This window comes from Lutjanus erythropterus, chromosome 22 (genome assembly GCF_056507025.1).
Source record: "Lutjanus erythropterus isolate fLutEry1 chromosome 22, fLutEry1.hap2, whole genome shotgun sequence".
Taxonomy (NCBI): Eukaryota; Metazoa; Chordata; class Actinopteri; order Lutjaniformes; family Lutjanidae; genus Lutjanus; species Lutjanus erythropterus.
The window spans coordinates 23,307,501-23,326,453 of record NC_139338.1 but is presented as its reverse complement, the minus strand read 5'-3'; the positions used below and the strand labels follow the sequence as shown (position 1 = coordinate 23,326,453).

General features: G+C 38.9%; 1 protein-coding gene across 3 annotated transcripts in view; it reads right to left on the bottom strand.

Moving 5' to 3' along the window:
* The window catches only part of dgki (diacylglycerol kinase, iota), an 82,997-nt gene that overhangs the window by 22,376 nt on the left and 41,668 nt on the right, over positions 1–18,953 (bottom strand). For all 3 annotated transcript variants that reach the window (XM_084710943.1, XM_084710944.1, XM_084710945.1), the window contains exons 2-13: positions 16,121–16,229; positions 13,745–13,840; positions 9,352–9,426; positions 7,652–7,708; positions 7,436–7,504; positions 7,268–7,336; positions 6,277–6,393; positions 5,708–5,782; positions 5,229–5,324; positions 3,763–3,845; positions 3,312–3,372; positions 3,113–3,226 (exon numbers count right to left, since the gene is read on the bottom strand). In XM_084710943.1, the coding sequence (XP_084567069.1) occupies positions 3,113–3,226; positions 3,312–3,372; positions 3,763–3,845; positions 5,229–5,324; positions 5,708–5,782; positions 6,277–6,393; positions 7,268–7,336; positions 7,436–7,504; positions 7,652–7,708; positions 9,352–9,426; positions 13,745–13,840; positions 16,121–16,229 (1,021 nt within the window). The remainder of the gene's footprint in view (positions 1–3,112; positions 3,227–3,311; positions 3,373–3,762; positions 3,846–5,228; positions 5,325–5,707; positions 5,783–6,276; positions 6,394–7,267; positions 7,337–7,435; positions 7,505–7,651; positions 7,709–9,351; positions 9,427–13,744; positions 13,841–16,120; positions 16,230–18,953) is intronic.

The following is an 18,953-nucleotide window of genomic DNA, read 5'->3' as shown; positions in this document are numbered from 1 at the left end:
TCTGTTTGTGCATGGATTCAGTGGTGCTTGATTATGTGCCCACACCTTTCTGATTTTTGCATGTTGTATGACGTAGAGGTGATTCTGTTTATCAGCTGCTTTTTCAATGGTTAGAAGTCGACGTTTAATCTCAAATTATTTATGTATGAACTTAAAGAAAACAGAAGTTATTATAATATGAGATAAGACGTGTTTTCAAAAAAGGCAAATTAGGATAAGTTACAAAGTCATTTGAGGTAAAACAATAAGGTCAAAAGGGAAAAGACGGGGAAGAAAACAAGAAGTAGAGGGGAGGAAAAATAAGAGAGGAGGCAGAGAGACGAATATGGATGGGAGAAGAAATGATGTGGAAAGAAGGGAGAGAGGGGTGAAGGGATAATGTCATCTCGAGCTAATTTATGGCCTCTATCCCTCTTGCTATCTGTCGAACTGCCAAGGCCTCTCTACTCCCCTTATCTACTTGCTAACAAGAGCAGACACACATACATGAACACACAGAGCGAGAGAAGAACGACAAGAACAGACAGTGAGAGCGTGTAATGATTTGTTTTCAGTAAGTGGTCAATGAGACTGAAGCTGAGAGCCTCAGACACACAAACACACAAACCTCATGCATAAATGAGTGGATTTACAGACAACACACACACCCTTTCTATTCTTCCCTCCATTACATTAGTCATTCAGGACAGGTCTCTCTAGTGGACAGTATCCTGTCTTTCTTTCATTCTCTCCATCCCCTGCTGTCTCTCTGTCATCTGCTTTTTATTATCTGTCTCCCTCTGGACAGGGTCAGGAAATCAGTGTACCACACACACACAAGGACACAACAATCTGATGATAGTAGCACTCATCAGCAGGGCCTCCTCTGAGGAGATCACACACACACACACACACACACACACACACACACACACACACACACACACACACACACACACACACACACACACACACACACACACACACACACACACACACACACACACACACACACACACAGCCAGCAGGGCTCACACTCAGACACACAGCAAGTCACAGGGTCATTCACACTCACACAGGGAGAGGTGGGGTAACGGCAGCGGTGAGTAACATAACTGAGTGTCAGAGAGAACAAAAGAAGGCGAAAGGAAAGGAAAGGAAAGGAAAGGAAAGGAAAGGAAAGGAAAGGAAAGGAAGGAGACAGGTAATGGAAAAGGAAAAGCGCAACAGAGAGATGAATACCAGATGAAATAAAGGACAAGGACACACTAATTACACTAATTACACACATGGTAGATATGAATTTTCACTCAGCTTCATCCCTGTTCAAAGCATCTGTCTCTCTCTGTATCAGGACTTTTTTCTACATCGTCCTCTGCAACCCAGAGACACCACAGTCGTTCACATGTCCTCGGTTAGAGACTAAAGACACTAAACTGGCATTATTTTAACTACAGAGAACGAATTTTCTGCTTTTCTTTTGTTTACGTTACAGATAACTTTATACATCATTAGGGTTTGAACTGTTGGTCATAAAAAATAGCATTTGAAGAACTGGGAAATTGAAGGTCAATCAAACAATAATGAGCAGATTAATCAATAAGGAAAATAATAAATGCTGCTTCACTAATAAAATGCTAATAAAATGGTATCTTTATATAGCTTTTGAAATGATTTACTAAATACTTAAAGAATCAGAACATGTTGCAATGCAATGTAAAATAAATTAAATACCATTTCAGGTTTTGACTCAGACTTTTGACTCATACAGAAAGATATCTGGTGTTTTATCATTGCTACAAGCCCACATAATTCGTCTAAAGAAAAGCCTAATGGAAGAATGTGGGTGCCTGTAAAGGTCTCTTCTTCTGTGTTACAGTTACGCAACGTGTGTGTATGCGCGTGTATGCGAGTGTGTGTGTCAAGGGGCAGATTCTTGATGCTTCAGCACGTCACCTTATTTTAGTAACAAACTGCAAGAGCCCAAAGTGCCCTCCTACAGGGGGATTGTGTGTTATATTTTACTTTTATAAGTTTCAGAAGCCTGACTTGGCGCCTCGCACTTCATAAAGAGATTGTTGTCACTTGTGGTCACACATATACGATAAGGTAGCAAAGGTTCAGTGATTGTATCAGCGTGATCCAAACGTAGATACTTGAACCTGCGCTTGAAGGCAGTATAAAAAGGTTGTGACATATCATCATTTGCATGGCTGTGGTTTACAGGTGTTGTCAGGCGCTCAACTCAGCGTCATGCCTAACAAAGCAGCTTGCTGTTCTAAAATCACTTTAAGCCTTTGGTGGCTTATTGCTATATTCTATATACCAGAACCTATGTTGGATCTAAAATAAACTACTTAAACATCTAATCCAGTGTTTCATTCCAATAAAACCCACTGGGAGAGGTCTCACTGCTGTGATGCTTTCCCATAGCAGGAAGTGTTTGAAAAGAGCTTCTATTTTCTGTTTTTTTTGTGTTTGTGATTTTGTGTTGCACTAATGTGGTCAAACGAGAAGAAAGAAAGAAAGAGAAAATGTTGGATGCAGCACAAATACAAAGCAGACACAGGATAGAATTAATTACATGGTACTTCTACAAGGACTGTGTCATCTTTACCTGATGTGTTGTGCCTTGGAGAGGTCAGACAAGGGCTAAATGTCAGGGTTTAGAGGGTGAGTTGCACAGGAAAAACACTGTCGTAATCTTCCTGGAATGTGGTGGGTTTTTCTGTAGCTCCCAGAGGTGTTGGAGAGGGAAATACTGGATGTATTTTAACTGGATGTCAATGTTTGTCCACATTTTGCATAATGCATACACTTATTAGATATTTATTTACATTTGTTTATTAGATATTTTCATTCTTTCATACTTGTCTTGCTTTTTGATATTCTGTTTACTTTACTGTAAATTTATTTACATATTTCTGCTTAAGTTATATTAGAAATACTATTGTTGTTATTTTATTTTTCTTAGCTGCAGTTTAATATCATTTTCCCTTTAGAGATAATTACGCTTTCATCTGACTTACTTGAATCATGATGTGTCATTAAACAGATTAGTGTGAATGAATAACTACAGGGAGGAGAAACTGCGACGTCCTGCCGCTCTCAGAAGTCAAGGCTAGGAACTCACCCCACCCCAGTTGAGCGTCCTCGCGAGGTCATTTCCTGTTCCCAGAGGAAGAACAGCGACCGGAGGCTGGGGGTTCATCTGCAGCTCATCTAATGTGGACAGGATCCACCCAACCTACAGAGGCACATACACAGAATGTATAAGATTCAGCATAAAAATACACGTAATAGAAATAAATTACAAGGGGATATAGTCTCACCGTGCCGTCACCTCCACAGGCGAGGATCCTCAGATTTGGCACTTTCCGATACAACTCCAACCTGACGATTCACAGAGTGCACAAAGCAGAACAGTTGTAGTATAAAAGAAGCTTTTTCAGCAGAAAGCGGTGCTGATTGCTGTTGAGTGGGTGTAATCGGTCCAAGTTTCATGAAAATTGCTCAAGCAAGGATAATGACTAAAATTAAAGTGAGAAGATAGAATACTTTCCCCCGGCGGTGCATTGTAATAATACTGTGATGTTAAATTATGATTTAAGTTGAACATTATGATTAAATTGGATATAGAAAACACAGTTTCACTGCGAGTGCATTCTTTATCCAATAATGAACTCTTCTTTAGAAGCGGCTTGTCTATTCCTGGCAGTCAAAGTCAGAATGTCATGTTGACTTGAACCCAATGTGTTAATAAAAGCCTGACAGGGTACTTACGCCTCTCGCAGTCCTCCCTGTGACAGGTCAAAGACTTGTCGAGGGTTCAAGATCCACATAAACATCTGTAACACCTTGGCACCCTAAAGAGACACACAGAGTGAAATACAGTATAAGGTTTTTCCTAACATACCAATATTTATTTAAAACCCACACCTAGAATTGCAAGGCAGCCACTTGGTAAGCATATTGACACAAACGAAAAAAAAAAATGTGTCCATCTCAGATGAAGTCTGCAGCATTTATAGATATCTGGCTTTTTCTTTGCATGACAGAGTCTTAATTTGCATTTGCAGATTCAGACAAACTGAGTTTACTGGCAAAAGTTTTCCAAAGTGTTGGCGAGCCTGTACTTTAGGGGGTCAAAGGGGGTCAAAGCTCACAGGAATTCAGTGTTGGTTTTTCGTTTTGGATTCTCTGCATATTTTAATGATATTATAGATTGAAGAGGTGAAACTCATAAATCCTTTGCAGTTCTTGTGTTTTTTGGACTTTCTCAATCTCTTCAATTGAATACAAGTCAAAAAGGATTAGCATGGTTTGTACAGTCTTAAACCCTGTTAGAACTGCATTGTTTTTGCTGTGGATGGTCCTATAATTATGATTGCTACCAAAAATCCAGCAGAAAATTATAATGACGACAATGACGTTTTTCACTAAACTTATCTGATAAAACTAATCTTGTTTCAAACTGACGTCTTCCTAATTAAATGTTCTGTCACTGGCAGATTGTAATAACTCCTGTAGGCCACTGGCTCAAACAGCCTGATGAAGGCTGAGATTTGACGCCTGAGCGCAAATAAATGAGCCACTGACACACTGTTGAGACCCATAGGGTGGAGGTATAAATTAATAAAGTCCTCATTTATTAAAATCTGATAATGTCTGAATGCAAGAACATGTTGATGTCAGATCTTCTTGATAACATTTTTCCTTTTTGTGAATATCTTTTAAAGCACTGCAAAGGAGGAGAAAAGTCACCTATGATAAATTCCTCAGGCTTTATTCTATTGTAGACTTTGTTTATGAACAGGATCAAATAAAGAGTTTGGCACTGATGGATGCTGACGTAGATTTTTGTTTTGTTTGGATTTGTGTATTGTGTCTTGTGTTTAGGGGGTTGTGTTTGTGTATTTGAATTTTCTTCTTTCTCCCAGAGTGTTATTTGTGGAAGGTTTATGTTTTTGCGTATGTTTAGATGATGTTTATGTCAACGCTTTGATGATGTCGTATTGTGCTGTTATATGATGGAGGATTAATTGTTTTGTTGTATGTTAATGTTAATGTGAATAATTTCATGAGGGATGTGTCACGCAAAAACTTAGAATGTTCTTCCTGCAATTAAAATTGTTTACAGACGTAGAGAAAATAGTCACACAGGTTGAAATAAATGGGATGCACACATAACTATCTGTGAATTCTGTTTTAAAGTCTAAATCCAGTCCAAATGAGACGAGCTTGCTGACCTGGTTGCCTCCACTCTTGGGATTGACGAACACCAAGATGGGCTTCATGAGAGGTGAGGGGAGAGGCTTCAACATGAACGGACGCCATTTAGACTCCTGAAGAAAGAAAACACACAGACAGAGAGGAGGAGAGGGAGAGACTGCAAGTTAGACAAAAGAAAGATGTGCAAAATTAATTTGCTAAATTCACATGTACAAGTTAGGGCTGAGCTATATGGACAAAATCAAATATTAAAATACTTTTGAACAAATACCTTGATATTGACATTTAATACAGTGGTAAAGACGGATAATAAACCTGCTAAAATAGTAGACAAATATATATCAATATATCAATATAACATAGATATACTGCCCAGCCCTCCTACAAGTGCAGTATATAATACAAAATGCTGAAATGATTGGACATGAATAATTAAAATACAAAAATCTGAACCATCTATATTCACCAATATTCTCTGTCATGTCATGTTACTTACATCCAGTCCCTTCTTGCTCGTCCTTCGTTTGAAAGATGTCCGCTTTTTTCTCCTGGCGGAGTTCTTGAGTGAGCTCTGGGGTACAAACACAGAAACACACACAGAGTTCAACGGTTAGTTCGCTGTTACAATGTCCCTTGTGATGGTAATTAAAAGTGCAATGAAGCATGTGATGTGACTGAGAGATATACGTGTGTGTGTGTGTGTGTGTGTGTGTGTGTGTGTGTGTGTGTGTGTGTGTAATGACAGAAACACAAACCCAGAGTTCCCTCAGACAGATCAGACATGTGTCAGCTCATATCAAATCACAGACAAAAATCTCTCTCTCTCTCTCTCTCTCTCTCTCTCTCTCACACACACACACACACACACACACACACACATACATACAGTTTTTGACACACGCCTTCTTTTAGCGTTTTATATTTAGATCCGACAAAGTCGTTCCTCATTACCATCACAAACTGACAGCCAGTGAACTTTATCAACCAGTGGACTAACTGGTGAGGGATTCCTGTGATGGGAGTGTGTGTGTCTGTGTGTCTATATGTGCGTGTGTGTGTGTACACCTGTGGTTTCCTGACTTTGATGATCCAGGAGGGTGGTACTATGACTCCAGCGTGGGCCCCCAGTGAACACGGCTCCTCAATCTGGTGCAGCATGAAACACGTCACCTTATTGTGGAACTGCAACAAAAAAAAACAAACGTTTTGTTATTTTTCTTATTTATCTTATTTATATATCATCAACTGTATGTTCACTAAAATGCACTCTCACAAAGCTGCGAACACGGCAAATGATGATCTGATCTTATATAATGTGATGCACTGCCATAAATTAAACTACCCAACAGTATATAAAGTACTTTAAATTAGCAAAACCCTACGCAGGTTGAGAAGTAAAATGCAGTCAAAGTAATACAGCGTCCCCAGGTCCTGTACACTGGCCGCCCACTGACTGTACAATTGTACTTGGTGTAATTGTATAATGTCACAATAAAGTTGGCCTTTACTTTCACTTTAGTCAGTGTATTATCTACAGTAAATGCCAGTTGGCACGCCCCCAGTTTAGGGGAAGCCAAGAGGAAGGAGCTAAGCAATGAAACAGTTACCTTTTCTGACTAGAAACTGTTGATATTTAAGCCAAAAATAATTCTGAATAATTTTACCTCGTAGAACAAGAGCCAGCAGTAAACCATCAACTCCTGTGTTCTGTGAGGTTTTTATGATTTCACACATGGAGACAATATTTGGCTTATATGACAGGCCTGTCTGATGGCAAGGTAGTGAAAATATTTTAAATATAGCATACACTTCAACTGATATTGATTTTTTTAGGTGGCTAAAATACATTTTACTACTGACAGTATCCACAGCAGTACATTGGTTAGCTTACTTGCCGGTACTTCCCTCTGCTTCTCTAAACCACTGTTATCTAATACACTGAGTGTCAATAAGAGCCTCATGAATACTTCTCCCACTACTGGATGTTTAACACTATTTCTTTAGCAAAGTTCACATTAGACTCAGACGTTATAAATACAGAGGATGAATTACTTACAGCCTGTTTACACCAGGAACAGCTGATGGCGATGATTTCTTTACTGTGGAAGAATTTCTGCTGAAAACTCTGCAGAAACACAAAGAAATACATGCAAGTATTTATGTATGAACAGTAACAATAAATAACATTTGTGTGCGTGTGTACTTGACATTTAACTTGACTTACCTTTCCACACTGTTTACATTTCCCCTCCTGTCTTCGTCTGTGGACCCAGTGATGTCTCAGTATGTTCTGCTGTCAAACAGAGAAATGCTAAAAATGTTCATGCCGTCTTTTCACACAGAGTGTAAACAGGTCATGTAAAAATGATTCTTCTTCTCCTCTCACATATTTATACACACACACACACACACACACACACACACACACACACACACTTACATCTCTGAGGCACCGCGATCCTCCCTCTCTGAACGTTGGCTTACATCTGAAGTTAATCTAGAGGGAGACAAAAAATAAACAAAAACAAACCATGAATATTGGCACAAAACACCAAATAATGTCAGTTTTAGTCCAAAAGAATATTGGTTCTGTACCAGAGTGGCATGAATATTTAAAGGCTGGAATAGAAAACAACTGTTAATACGTCATATACATTAATGCAATGATACTTAAGTGTGACCACAGTTGTAGGGGCCGTAATTGTATGTATTAAGAGAAGAATTATTATTATTTCTAGACTGCCCATATCTTTTGGTTATATTTCAGATTCAGTCATTATGACTGCCAGCTCAGCCACTGATTGACAAATCCCCCACACAAAACTGTTGGGAGTGTGCCAGTATAGTTAACAACGCAAAGTCGGGGAAAAAAAAAGTCCTTGCTTTAGTTTGGACCAAACACAGTTTTTTGACATTTGTACCTATAGACCACATACATTTGAGTCTTAATGCTTTGACCTACAATATTTTGGTAATTTGACTTAAGTTGAGGTTTTATTTTTAAAACAAGGGATGCATAGAGCCTGGACCGACAACGAGCTTCTATTACTGGGGCAGTGACTATAATTTTAAAACAGAATATCCATGATAAGCAGGTAGGTAACGTGTATATAACATGGAAATAAGATCTCTCATCTTTCTTGTCCAACCCTATAAAGAAAATATGAAATATAAGGAGCAGACTCCAATAATCAAACAATAATGACAGCAGCTCTTGTGTTGCTGAAGAACCTCACAGATGCGTCATAATGGGTGAAACAGTCCTTCTTCTGTTCTCGTTGTTGACAGGTCTACTGAGTGGTGAAGCAGGCAGAACTATCGAGATGCCGACAAGTGATTCAGTGCGTATGTACATATGTCCAATCTATTTATGACTGTCTGTGGGAGTATAAATGAGTACATTAGCCAGTTAGAAAGAAGTAGGAGGAGGTGTCTTAAGATAATTTGATTTTTGACATTATATTTTGTGGTAATTACGGTGGGAGCATTGACACTTCTGTCCACAGAGACCTCCAAAATTAATTAATAGAATATGAAAGTTCCTTGTAGTATCTTTAAACTGGTGTTTCTTTTCAAGCGTATCAAACTAAAAAGAGTCACAATTGATTTTTATTTAGTATGCAGTAATTATATTGTTTGGTTATCCACTTGCTTTGCATTTAATGTTTTAAAATATTGAATTACCTTTGATGAATGAGTTTGGATATTTGACTTAAAAATACCTTTTAAGATCCAGCTTCATAAATCTGACAAAAAGCATGTGTACACAGACTTTTAAGTGTTTAATACAGCATCACTTTGAAGAACTACAATCGTCGTCGTGGTTATCCCTCGAGGTCGAAGATGATGCTCTTCGTTCTGTTGATCTATTTGTGGGCTCTCAAGTGGCTTCTGAGTCTAATCTTGGCTTTGGAAGTTATTTCACATTCAGTCTGCAACAGTAAGGTGCAAGTTGCTCTTTTTAAGCCTAAATGTGGTTTAACTGATTTACAACAACGCTGCGGAGAATTCAGTTCTCACAAAAAACTGTCAGGCTGAAAAGAAATTTAATACTTTTAACAATGATAGCACGTCAACATTAAAATGTAAGATTAAGTGTGTGTGTGTGTGTGTGTGTGTGTGTGAGAGAGCAAGAGATACCTTTTCTAGTTGCTCTATGCAGCCGGTGTGAACGACGATCTTACAGGCAGCACATTTCCTCCTGGGGGCCGACTTCTTAAAGGAGAAAACAGACACACAGCACAGAGGGCGGTGAGAACAACAAACACACTACAAACACAACAAGTGCAAGAATACTCACTGATGATGATTTGCACACCCAGTTACACACACACACACATAAAAGCACAAAACATACACACACAAAGACGTGTTAAAGGTACCCAAACATTCATTCAGTTCTCCTCTCATTCAGTTTAAAAAGCTTTAGCAGCCTTTTATTAACAGCGTTAACAGAACAATGACACTCCTGGCATGAAAAGAGATACCTTGACATTTTGGAGGTGCAATTATTTTTCCGTACCTGTCATCACTTAAAATGATGAAAAGGGAATTATGTTGGCAATAAATTAACTGGTTGTTGAAGTGATAGTTTGGATTATTTAAAGTGGGGTTGTATGAGTATTTATCCATGGTCACTGTAATTAACTACAGTAGATTTCAGTGAACATGCACCCAGTTGGGAGAAGCAGAGACGAGTACCAGCATAGAAGCTAAGCAACAAACTGCTGTGTGACTTCTGTGTTTTAAAATGTTAGTTCAGGTTCACCTAAGTCACACAATAACACAAACAAACTACCTGAACAAGGCAGCGGTAGACGAGCAACTCCCATGTTCTGCGAGGTAAAATGACAACTAACATTGTTGGTGCCTCTGAAAGATTTTAAACTTAAAGGGAAATACACTTATTCCTTTTTTTGCTAAGAGTTCAATGAGAAGATTGATGCCACTTTTGTGTGTGTTTCTTAATTTTGAAGCTACAGCCAGGTGATGGTTAGCTAGCTTAGCTTAGCATTATGACTGGAAACAGAGAGAAATGGCTTAGCCTGGCTCTGTCTAAGAAAACCCACCTTTAAACATTTCTAAAGAGATATAACTGAGTTAGTGAGCTTTAGAGATGCTGTAGGCACACTGTCTCCCTGTGTGTCCAGTCTTTATGTTAAGCTAAGCTAACTAGCTGCTGGCTGTAGCTTGATATTTAGTGTACAGACAATAAGAGTGGTATAGATATTCTCATCTTACCATTGGCAAGAAACACATGACCACATTTTAAGCATATTTCCCAAAATGTTCTAATTACTGAGCAAAAACATGGTATTCTTATGTTGACACGGCTGACGAAAACAGTAAATGTGTGAGTGTGTAAGAACAAGAGCAAACAAGCAACTGTATTGATTTGGCTCAGAGATAACCCCGGCCGTTTATCACACAGTGTGAGTACCAGTGAAAAATAATAGGCAAACATTCAACAAGCCAAAGTGCTGTTTGCCTTCAATAAATAAGGTTGCTCTGCTGCCCTTGCTCTTACAACACATAAACAACTCATTATGGGTAATAATATGACAGCAGATAATGGTGCGGTCAGTGGGTCAATAATCACGCTCGACTGTCACAGTGAGAAACACTTAATGGCAGATAAAAAACAGACGCTGACCCTCAGATCTCATCGCCGGTGGCTCTGAATGTTCTCATGATGAAAATGATACACCGCAAAATCTTCTTATATCAATAAATAAGTGACATTAAGGGAGCAAGATGTTCCTTTTCGAGATGTTCTTTAACATGTAGAGGAATGATGGATCTTGGACAAGTAAATGACAGCAGCAGCACAGGCAGACCTTTAACCACACGTTGGCTTTTTGTAGCCATGGTTACATTTGCAGTAGTTGATGACAGAATTGACGTTAGCCTTTCCACTAATTCAAGAAGTCTTTAAAGGCCTGGAGGTAATTGTAGGTAATCGTGTGTACATTTTAGAGAGCAAGCTTGGTCCAAAAGCAGCAAATACATTCAATACATTAGCAATATTTCACCAATACGATCTGCAAAGATTAAGCTTTTACATATAAAGCATATAGATGAGTTTATATTTTAAGCATGATACGTTCATTGTTCATTGTTTACCAAAAACGAGAGACTTTCCCCCTCTAAACTTTTCAAATGGTTTTATTTAAATAACAGTTTGACGCCCACAGAGGTCAAAATTGAGAGAAGTCAAGGATGTTTTACTGCATAACAAGTAATTAAGTATGAGTTAGATATTGAGTCATTTTCTCGATTAGTCAACCAATCGCAACCACAAGACATTATAAAATGTAGGGCTGCAACAAACGATTATTTTCATAGTCGATTAATCTGTCGTTTATTTTCTTCATAACTGATTGTCAATGTGAAAATGTTAATCAGTGTTTCCCAGTCTAAGATGATGTCGTTAAATGTCTTATTCACAACCCAAAAGCCAAACTAACAAGGCTACTGCAAAATAGTCCATAAGTCCAGAAGCATTTGGCCGTCTCTGTAGGTCATGTGATCTTCAGCTCGCGGGTCATAGCAGTCCCTCAACAGTCTCCCTGGAAACTACTGTGAGAATTCATTTTCCACAGCATGAATCTCACATGACTTTCAGTGTTGCATTTAAAGCCTCTGCAGCAGCACCCTTCAGACTGCCAGGTTTCTCCTTGATGACTAAGACTAAATCAGCCATATATAACCGAACACAGGTATTTGCTTATGCTTATTCATGTCAACCATGACTCGTCTGAGCAATCTGAGATTCCACCGAGGTCAAGCTGTCCTTTTATGTAGCCAAAAGCACACAGCGCTTATGGAAATCTTATCTAATTAAACTTGTGACAGAGAGAGATTATAGTGAATTTATCTTTGCTGCAGCTCAACCGCAATGGCAGCAGTCTCAGTATGTTCTTGTACAACTACGAGCGCTGTAATTACATACCATCAGTGAAAATGTACAGGTATGTCATTATATGATTGTCAGTATTAAAGGTCATTTCTCAGCTCTCCATTTAAAGCGCTGTGAGGATGGAGAGAGGGTCTATAATACCTGTAATTTAAACACTCAGCTCTGCATACTCATGCTTAATTTGAAAGTTCACTCTGTTTTCCAAGTGATTTCTTCTGCTGCTTTGTAGACATGGTTCATCAGAGTGAGAAAGAGGCATCCTGTTTAAAATAACGCTAAATTACCAGACTGCTTAGAAGACCAAATGCATGCAATGCGCTTCATTTCCGGACCGCTGGGACCACCCGCACTGTGCACGAACTACGAGTGACCATGGTTTGACTTGAGAGTTGGAGCAGACCGAATTTCACGCATTTTATGACATTTTAAAATACTGAGCAATCATGTCACTATGTGAAAAAAGCTTCTTATGCAACATATCAAACATTAAAAGAGTTACTAGCATGTTTAGCTGCACTGAAATCACACTTTTCTACTAAACAGAAAGATTTTAGTTCATTTTTCTGTCCAATATGATGTGAAATCCTGATCAACGGTAGAGAAAGACAAACTATACCACTGTTGCAATACTGTGACTATACTTTATCTCCTCTATGTAATGCCTGGCTGGTGGCCAGTGTCTGCCTTGTGTTTAGACACCTGGCCAACAACAGATCAGCCAACGATTCACAAGCTTTGAAAAGCTGCCACTGGGGACATTAAATATTACCTGCTGCTGATTCTGAAGTCATCGATTCTCAATTAAAGTGATTTCTGCTTTGATAAACGTCTACAACTCCAATTCCAAAAAAGTTAGAACATTGAGTTAAACGTAAATAAAAACAGAATGCAATGATTTGAGACCTATGTTCAATTGAATACAGTAAAAAGACATGATATTTAATGTTCAAACTTGATCAACTTTGTTGTTTTTTGTAAATATACACTCATTCTCAATTTGATGTCTGTAACGTTTCAAAACAGTTGGGACAGGAGCATGTTTGCCACCGTGTTAACATCACCTTTTTATTTTAACTTTTGTTGCTCCTGCCTAAGCTTTTCTGGAACGTGTTGCAGGCATCAAATCCAGAATGAGTGTATATTTACAAAAAACAATAAAGTTTATCAGTTTGAACATCACATATTTTATCTTTGTACCGTATCCAATGGAATACAAGTTAAAACGTGTTTGCGAATCATTGCATTCTGTTTTTATTTAAGTTTTACACAACATCCCTACTTTTTTGGACCTGGGGTTGTAGTGCTTCACTCTCACATCAGTTTTACCCCTGTTCTCTATTTTTAATGTGTTTTCTATTGTGCAAAATAAAAGTAAATAAAATGTTATTGGAATTACCTAAAATGGTCTATGTTGCTAAAATGAAATTCTTGTAAAAAGGAGCCGTTCAAAACCTCTTTAAGACCTTGTGTTTTTTTTTTACTGTTCTTACAAGGCTTTTCTCTTTCACTCTATCTCACACACACACACACACACACACACACACACACACACACACACACACACACACACACACACACACACACAGAGGAGTGGTCAGTGTGTACACTACTCACTGCGGTCTTTAGCAGGCAGGTGTCCTCTCCGAGATAACAGAGTTCTCCTGAACAACTCGTCTCCATCCACAGGTGATCCCCGTTCACCGCGTTCTCCTGCAGAGACACGGACAGAGACACACAGAGAGGGGAATAATGATATAATAACCCACATTATCCTCGTGCGTCTCTCACTCAAGATTATTTTCAGTCACATTAAATTGCAACCATATGCACATAAACACTCTGTAGTGGAAACGGTCAACAAGTGTCAAGCACATAATTGGCGCCGCTGAGTAGGTGGGTAATTTCACAGTGCATGTTAATCTAAGGTGCTAATCAAAACACTACAGGAGCAACTGATTCAAGTGGACACACACACCTATGCACATAAGATCATAAGTGTGAATGATTTCATGCATGTAAATGGGTGTCACTTTGTTCACTGAACAGCTTTCATGTTGAATTACTGTCACAATGATCTCACCTTATATTGTGTATAATATTATGTGCTGGTTCTCTTTCAGCAGCAAAATAATGTTGGTGAAAAATGCCGATCATAATGCTCTGCAGCACTGGATTGTTTCCTAATTGCTTATCTTCCTGGAAGCTAAGTGAGGGACAAAAAAAAAAAAATACCTTTCCTTGTTGGCTGTTTTTATTGTCATACGTCTGTGTTGATAATAATTGACCAACTGGCTGAACAGAACTTGTCTGTGATGAGAGAAAAGAGCCAAAGCTGTCTAATCTTTTTCTAATCTCTCTCTCTCTCCTCTCGGACGGTAAAACGTAGCCAAAATTGCCTCTGCCACAGCAGTCAGTCAGCCACAGTAAATCCCTTTTAATGACCATTCTTGTGATCCTACATACAGCAGGAACGCCCAAATACATTTAAACAATCAGTTCTAAGTTCTGCTACTATTCTGTCATTTTGCTTAAACCTTTGAACGGTGAATATGGACAACACTGTCTGACTCATCAGCACTTAAAAGGGGGCCATAGAGCCGTAGTAAATCAACCCCTGTGAGTATATTAATGAGTGCTTAAGTAGAATGATTATATATGAGCGTGTGTGTGTGTGTGTGTGTGTGTGTGTGTCGTGCAGAGAGCTAAAGGCCAGTGATGACGTGGTGGAAGTGTCCCTGCAGACAGAGCCAGAGGGGAATCTTAGATGTGGGCCGACAACAGTTTGTCTACTTACAACTTCCAATTAATAATACAGCACGATTTATTTACTATTCAGTATGGGTGTATGATTCACCCAGTGCCTAATTATACGGTGAAATAAAAGTGATGGAAAGACAAAAGATTATTAGTTGTAGAGACTTTAAATCTCCCTCAGCGACACCCTTGCTTTTGCCAGTGTTTTTGAACTTGATCACACTGATTTTTTGAGTTTGAAGTGTTTTGGCTGGTGTTTTGGTGCCCAACAAGCCTTGTTTCCTAGTTTTCTTTTCAAGGCCCGGTGTGCTCCAAATTGAAAATGCACCTATGTGGCTGATTCCAAGTTAAAACCTCCCTCTGTCACGGTCATTCTTTTCTTGTTGAATCAGATAAAAATAGAAGCATGCCTGTCTTCCGTTGGGCCCTTTGCAAACAAGGTAAAGTTGGCAGCAGTCACTCTTAAGAGGATCTTAGATTGTTCTTTTGCTAATCACAGACAGAAATGGCTAAATGTGCAGTGGATTTTCTGAAAAACTGAAACTCAACATGATTAACAGCTAAAGGTAAGAGATCACAGATACAAGATATTAGCTTTGGAGTGCCACAGCTGAAATGCACAAATGTGAAATTCTGCATCTCTTTGCAAGGTGAAATAATTTTACAATCACATGGAGAGTTCTTTCATGTCCACGTCAACTTGGCATTTCCTTGAGGTAAAGTGTTTTAAGCTTTGTGAGGTGTTACGTAAATGAAATCCATTAAGTTCTGTGAAAGAAGCCCAGAAAAAGTCACGTCCCATAAAGTCCTGACGCATAAAACTTTCTTTCCCACGCTCAGTTATCAAGACATATTCCAGTAGCGATCAAAAACCCAAGAGAAAATTGCTGCTTTTCATTTCCACATGAACATACGGCTGTCGAAACCAGTCTGCTAACAAATCTGTCGGCATGACAATCCAAATGTCATTCAGTGACTCAGCCAGACAGAACAATGACAGAGGAGACAGGGACAACTGTCTTTTCATGCAGATTTTGAACCCATATCGATGTTCGTGCATGATGTACATTGTGCTTTTTAACTTAATGTGCATACGTCTGTGTGTGTTAAATCCTGCAAAAAATAATATATCTGCAATGAATACACATTAAAAAAGCAGAAAACAAAGACACAGAAATCTGATCATTATTATTTAACTAATCAATTAAATAAACTGAGTGTATGTGCATGTCTGACCGTCCAGTCCACGCCTGTACGTAGGTCCTTGTTGGGCCCATTGGAGGCAGGAGGCAGGGATGGTTGGGGTGGACCGAGGTGCTGGAGGCCTGAGCGGGAGATCGCTTTCCTAAAAACAACATGAAACAAAGCAGAAACTTATTAACATTCAAAGCCTAAAGTTTCAGACATTAGCCCTGTTTCTATCAGCATATTTTTGTGTGCATTTTGAAGTATTAGTAGTGTACAGTTAAGTTGTAATACGAGAAGATATTTCCTCCTGAACAGACGAGCCAAAACAGCGCTGCTCTACATCATCCACCAGCTCCACAGTCTCATCAGTACTGCTCATGCTCTGGTTGCTAAAAATCGAGATGGCGACCCCCATAATGCCAGACTCAAGGCCTCAAAACAGTAGTCCACAAACCAGTGGGTGGTTCTAATGTAGTGAAAATTTAACTCAGATTCTCAGAAGAAGAAGCTGTTTCCGATGATAATCACAGCTTGTCCAATTGACCTCCCTCCATTTTCCTCTCATAGACAGTCAAGGCAACAGTTCTTGTTTCTTCTTCTGTCTCTTTGAGGTTTATTGGCAGTTGGAAAAAAAAGGTTTTGTTTCCTGTTCACGACCTCTACTTCTTCTAATCTTCTTATATAATTACATGGAAACAAGGCTACTGATGCAAAAATACACTGTCAACCTTCTGTATGACACAGCCCTCTCTGCAGGGAGCAGCTACATCACACAGAGAACTAGATTTCAGTGTTAATTTAGTATGTGAATTAATTATTCATGTTATGAGAGCACATTTCAGCGAGTTCAGCTGTAGATATTTGGTTGAGGAGAAGTGGGAACAGCTTGGAGCAGCGACTGCCAGCAGCACTTTGGGGTGACGAGAGAGAGACAGAGACAGATCCGTGCTGTCAGAGGATGAGTCAGCAGTCAGCTCTCTCTCTGCATGTTTCAGTCTCTGACTCTCACCCGGTTATACTTCCTCTTCCTTTTTTCTGTCGTCTATATGTTTATGTTTTTCTCTGTGTTTTCATTTCTTCAACATCACCTCTTTCATCCTCACGAAGGAGCCAACCCCCGTACCGATCATATCTTCATCTCTCTCAGTATCCATCTCTTAACTGTCCAGCTAGCTTCTATCAGTAACAACTAAAGCAGTCGCCTTAGGGCTCATTGTTTGGGTGGAATACAGTCTCCTTCAAAAATAATCTAAGGAACACTGTAGAATTTGTGCAAATCAAAATTTTAACAAAATATTATTGAAATCGAAATAAAGCCAAGTGAAAAATCACAGAAGCTGCAATTTTTTTCATAAAGGAAAAATGTCAAACAAAACAATGTTTTAATAAAGTACTGTAGTGCTGGCCTACAAATCTTGTTCTCCAGAAGTAAGAAAACATGTTTGTTTGGTACAGGCCAAAGATGGTAAAGTCCACACACTAGATAATGTTCCCATAAACATTTATTGCTACACCACCGTGTGATGTTTCAGGCGCAAGCCCTTCTTCAGACATGAGACAATTTTACACACACACACCTTACAAATACCCATGAACATATAACACAATACAACAAGTGTAAAAGGCTCCATAGTACAATAAAAAACCCGGTCATCTGTCAGGTCAAAACCCCATACAGTACCAAGAGATTAGCAAAAACAACTTGAATATCACATGACTAGACCATCAGATTTAAACTGTCATAATGTAATATAATAATCAAGAAGCAAAAGTGCAACCTAACCTACTTTAGTGGCACCTCTGCTAATCCAAAAAAACAAAAAAAAAAAGAACCCCCTCCCCCAAAAAATCAAAAAACAAACCTAAACATGTCACATTGTCATGATTTTAACAGTTTTTTTTTTCAATGAAAGCGTATGCAATTGCAATATTTGTCAATATAGAGACAGAGTGCAATGTGTCAAAACTCTAACCCACTCAGGGGGAAAAACAACTGACACCTAAATATGAAACCAGGCCCAGAAAAGACCACAAAACGACTACAGCAAGCTAAAAACATTACATTTCAGTATGTCAAATTACTATTTTTGTACCTTGTGTCTACCAGAGGAAAAGTGACGTTGACAAACTCAATATTGCCAGTAAAGCTCAGTATCCCTTCTCCTTAACTTGCTTTTCTAAGAGAAATGATCCCTGAATAGCCAGAAGTGAAATAGTTTTGAGTGAAATACACATCTGTTTGATCAAATCAGAAGGTAAGATCATCATTTAACTTTCATTTAACCTTTCATAGCTCAGCTTCAACCTCTACAGATTGCCTGGACTAATTAGTAGTTGTAACTAAGGCATATTAATGAGTGTTAGGATCCCTCAGTTTTCTGATTTATGCATTTTTTACCATGTTGGTAGCACATCCCACCACACAGTCTCTTTTGGACATTTTTCTGTTGTTTGCGAGCAGACAGAAAGTGACACTTTCATGCAGTACAAGTCAATGGAGAGCCATGAATTGTCCCCCCTGGTATGGGCAGGGCTTAAATGCACTCTCTTTATCATCGCAATATGATTTTTTTTTCACTATATCGTGCAGCTTTGCTGACATAGGTCTTCATCAGCAGTAGCTTACAGACTTATATTGTGTTACACTAATGAGTTATGTGAGAGGATGGTTATGTATCAGTGTGCGAGGAAGAAAACGAGGAAGTGATACATCGTCAATAGAAGGGAGAAGGAGGGAGGCGGGAATGGAAGGAAGTGTAGGAGAGAATTTATCAACATTTGAATTAAAATGTGATGACAGCTGTGGGCGGCGTTGTTTGCTTATGTTTCTAGCACTGTCAGTCAAATTTCATCAAACCACACCCACACAGTCCTGATGAGT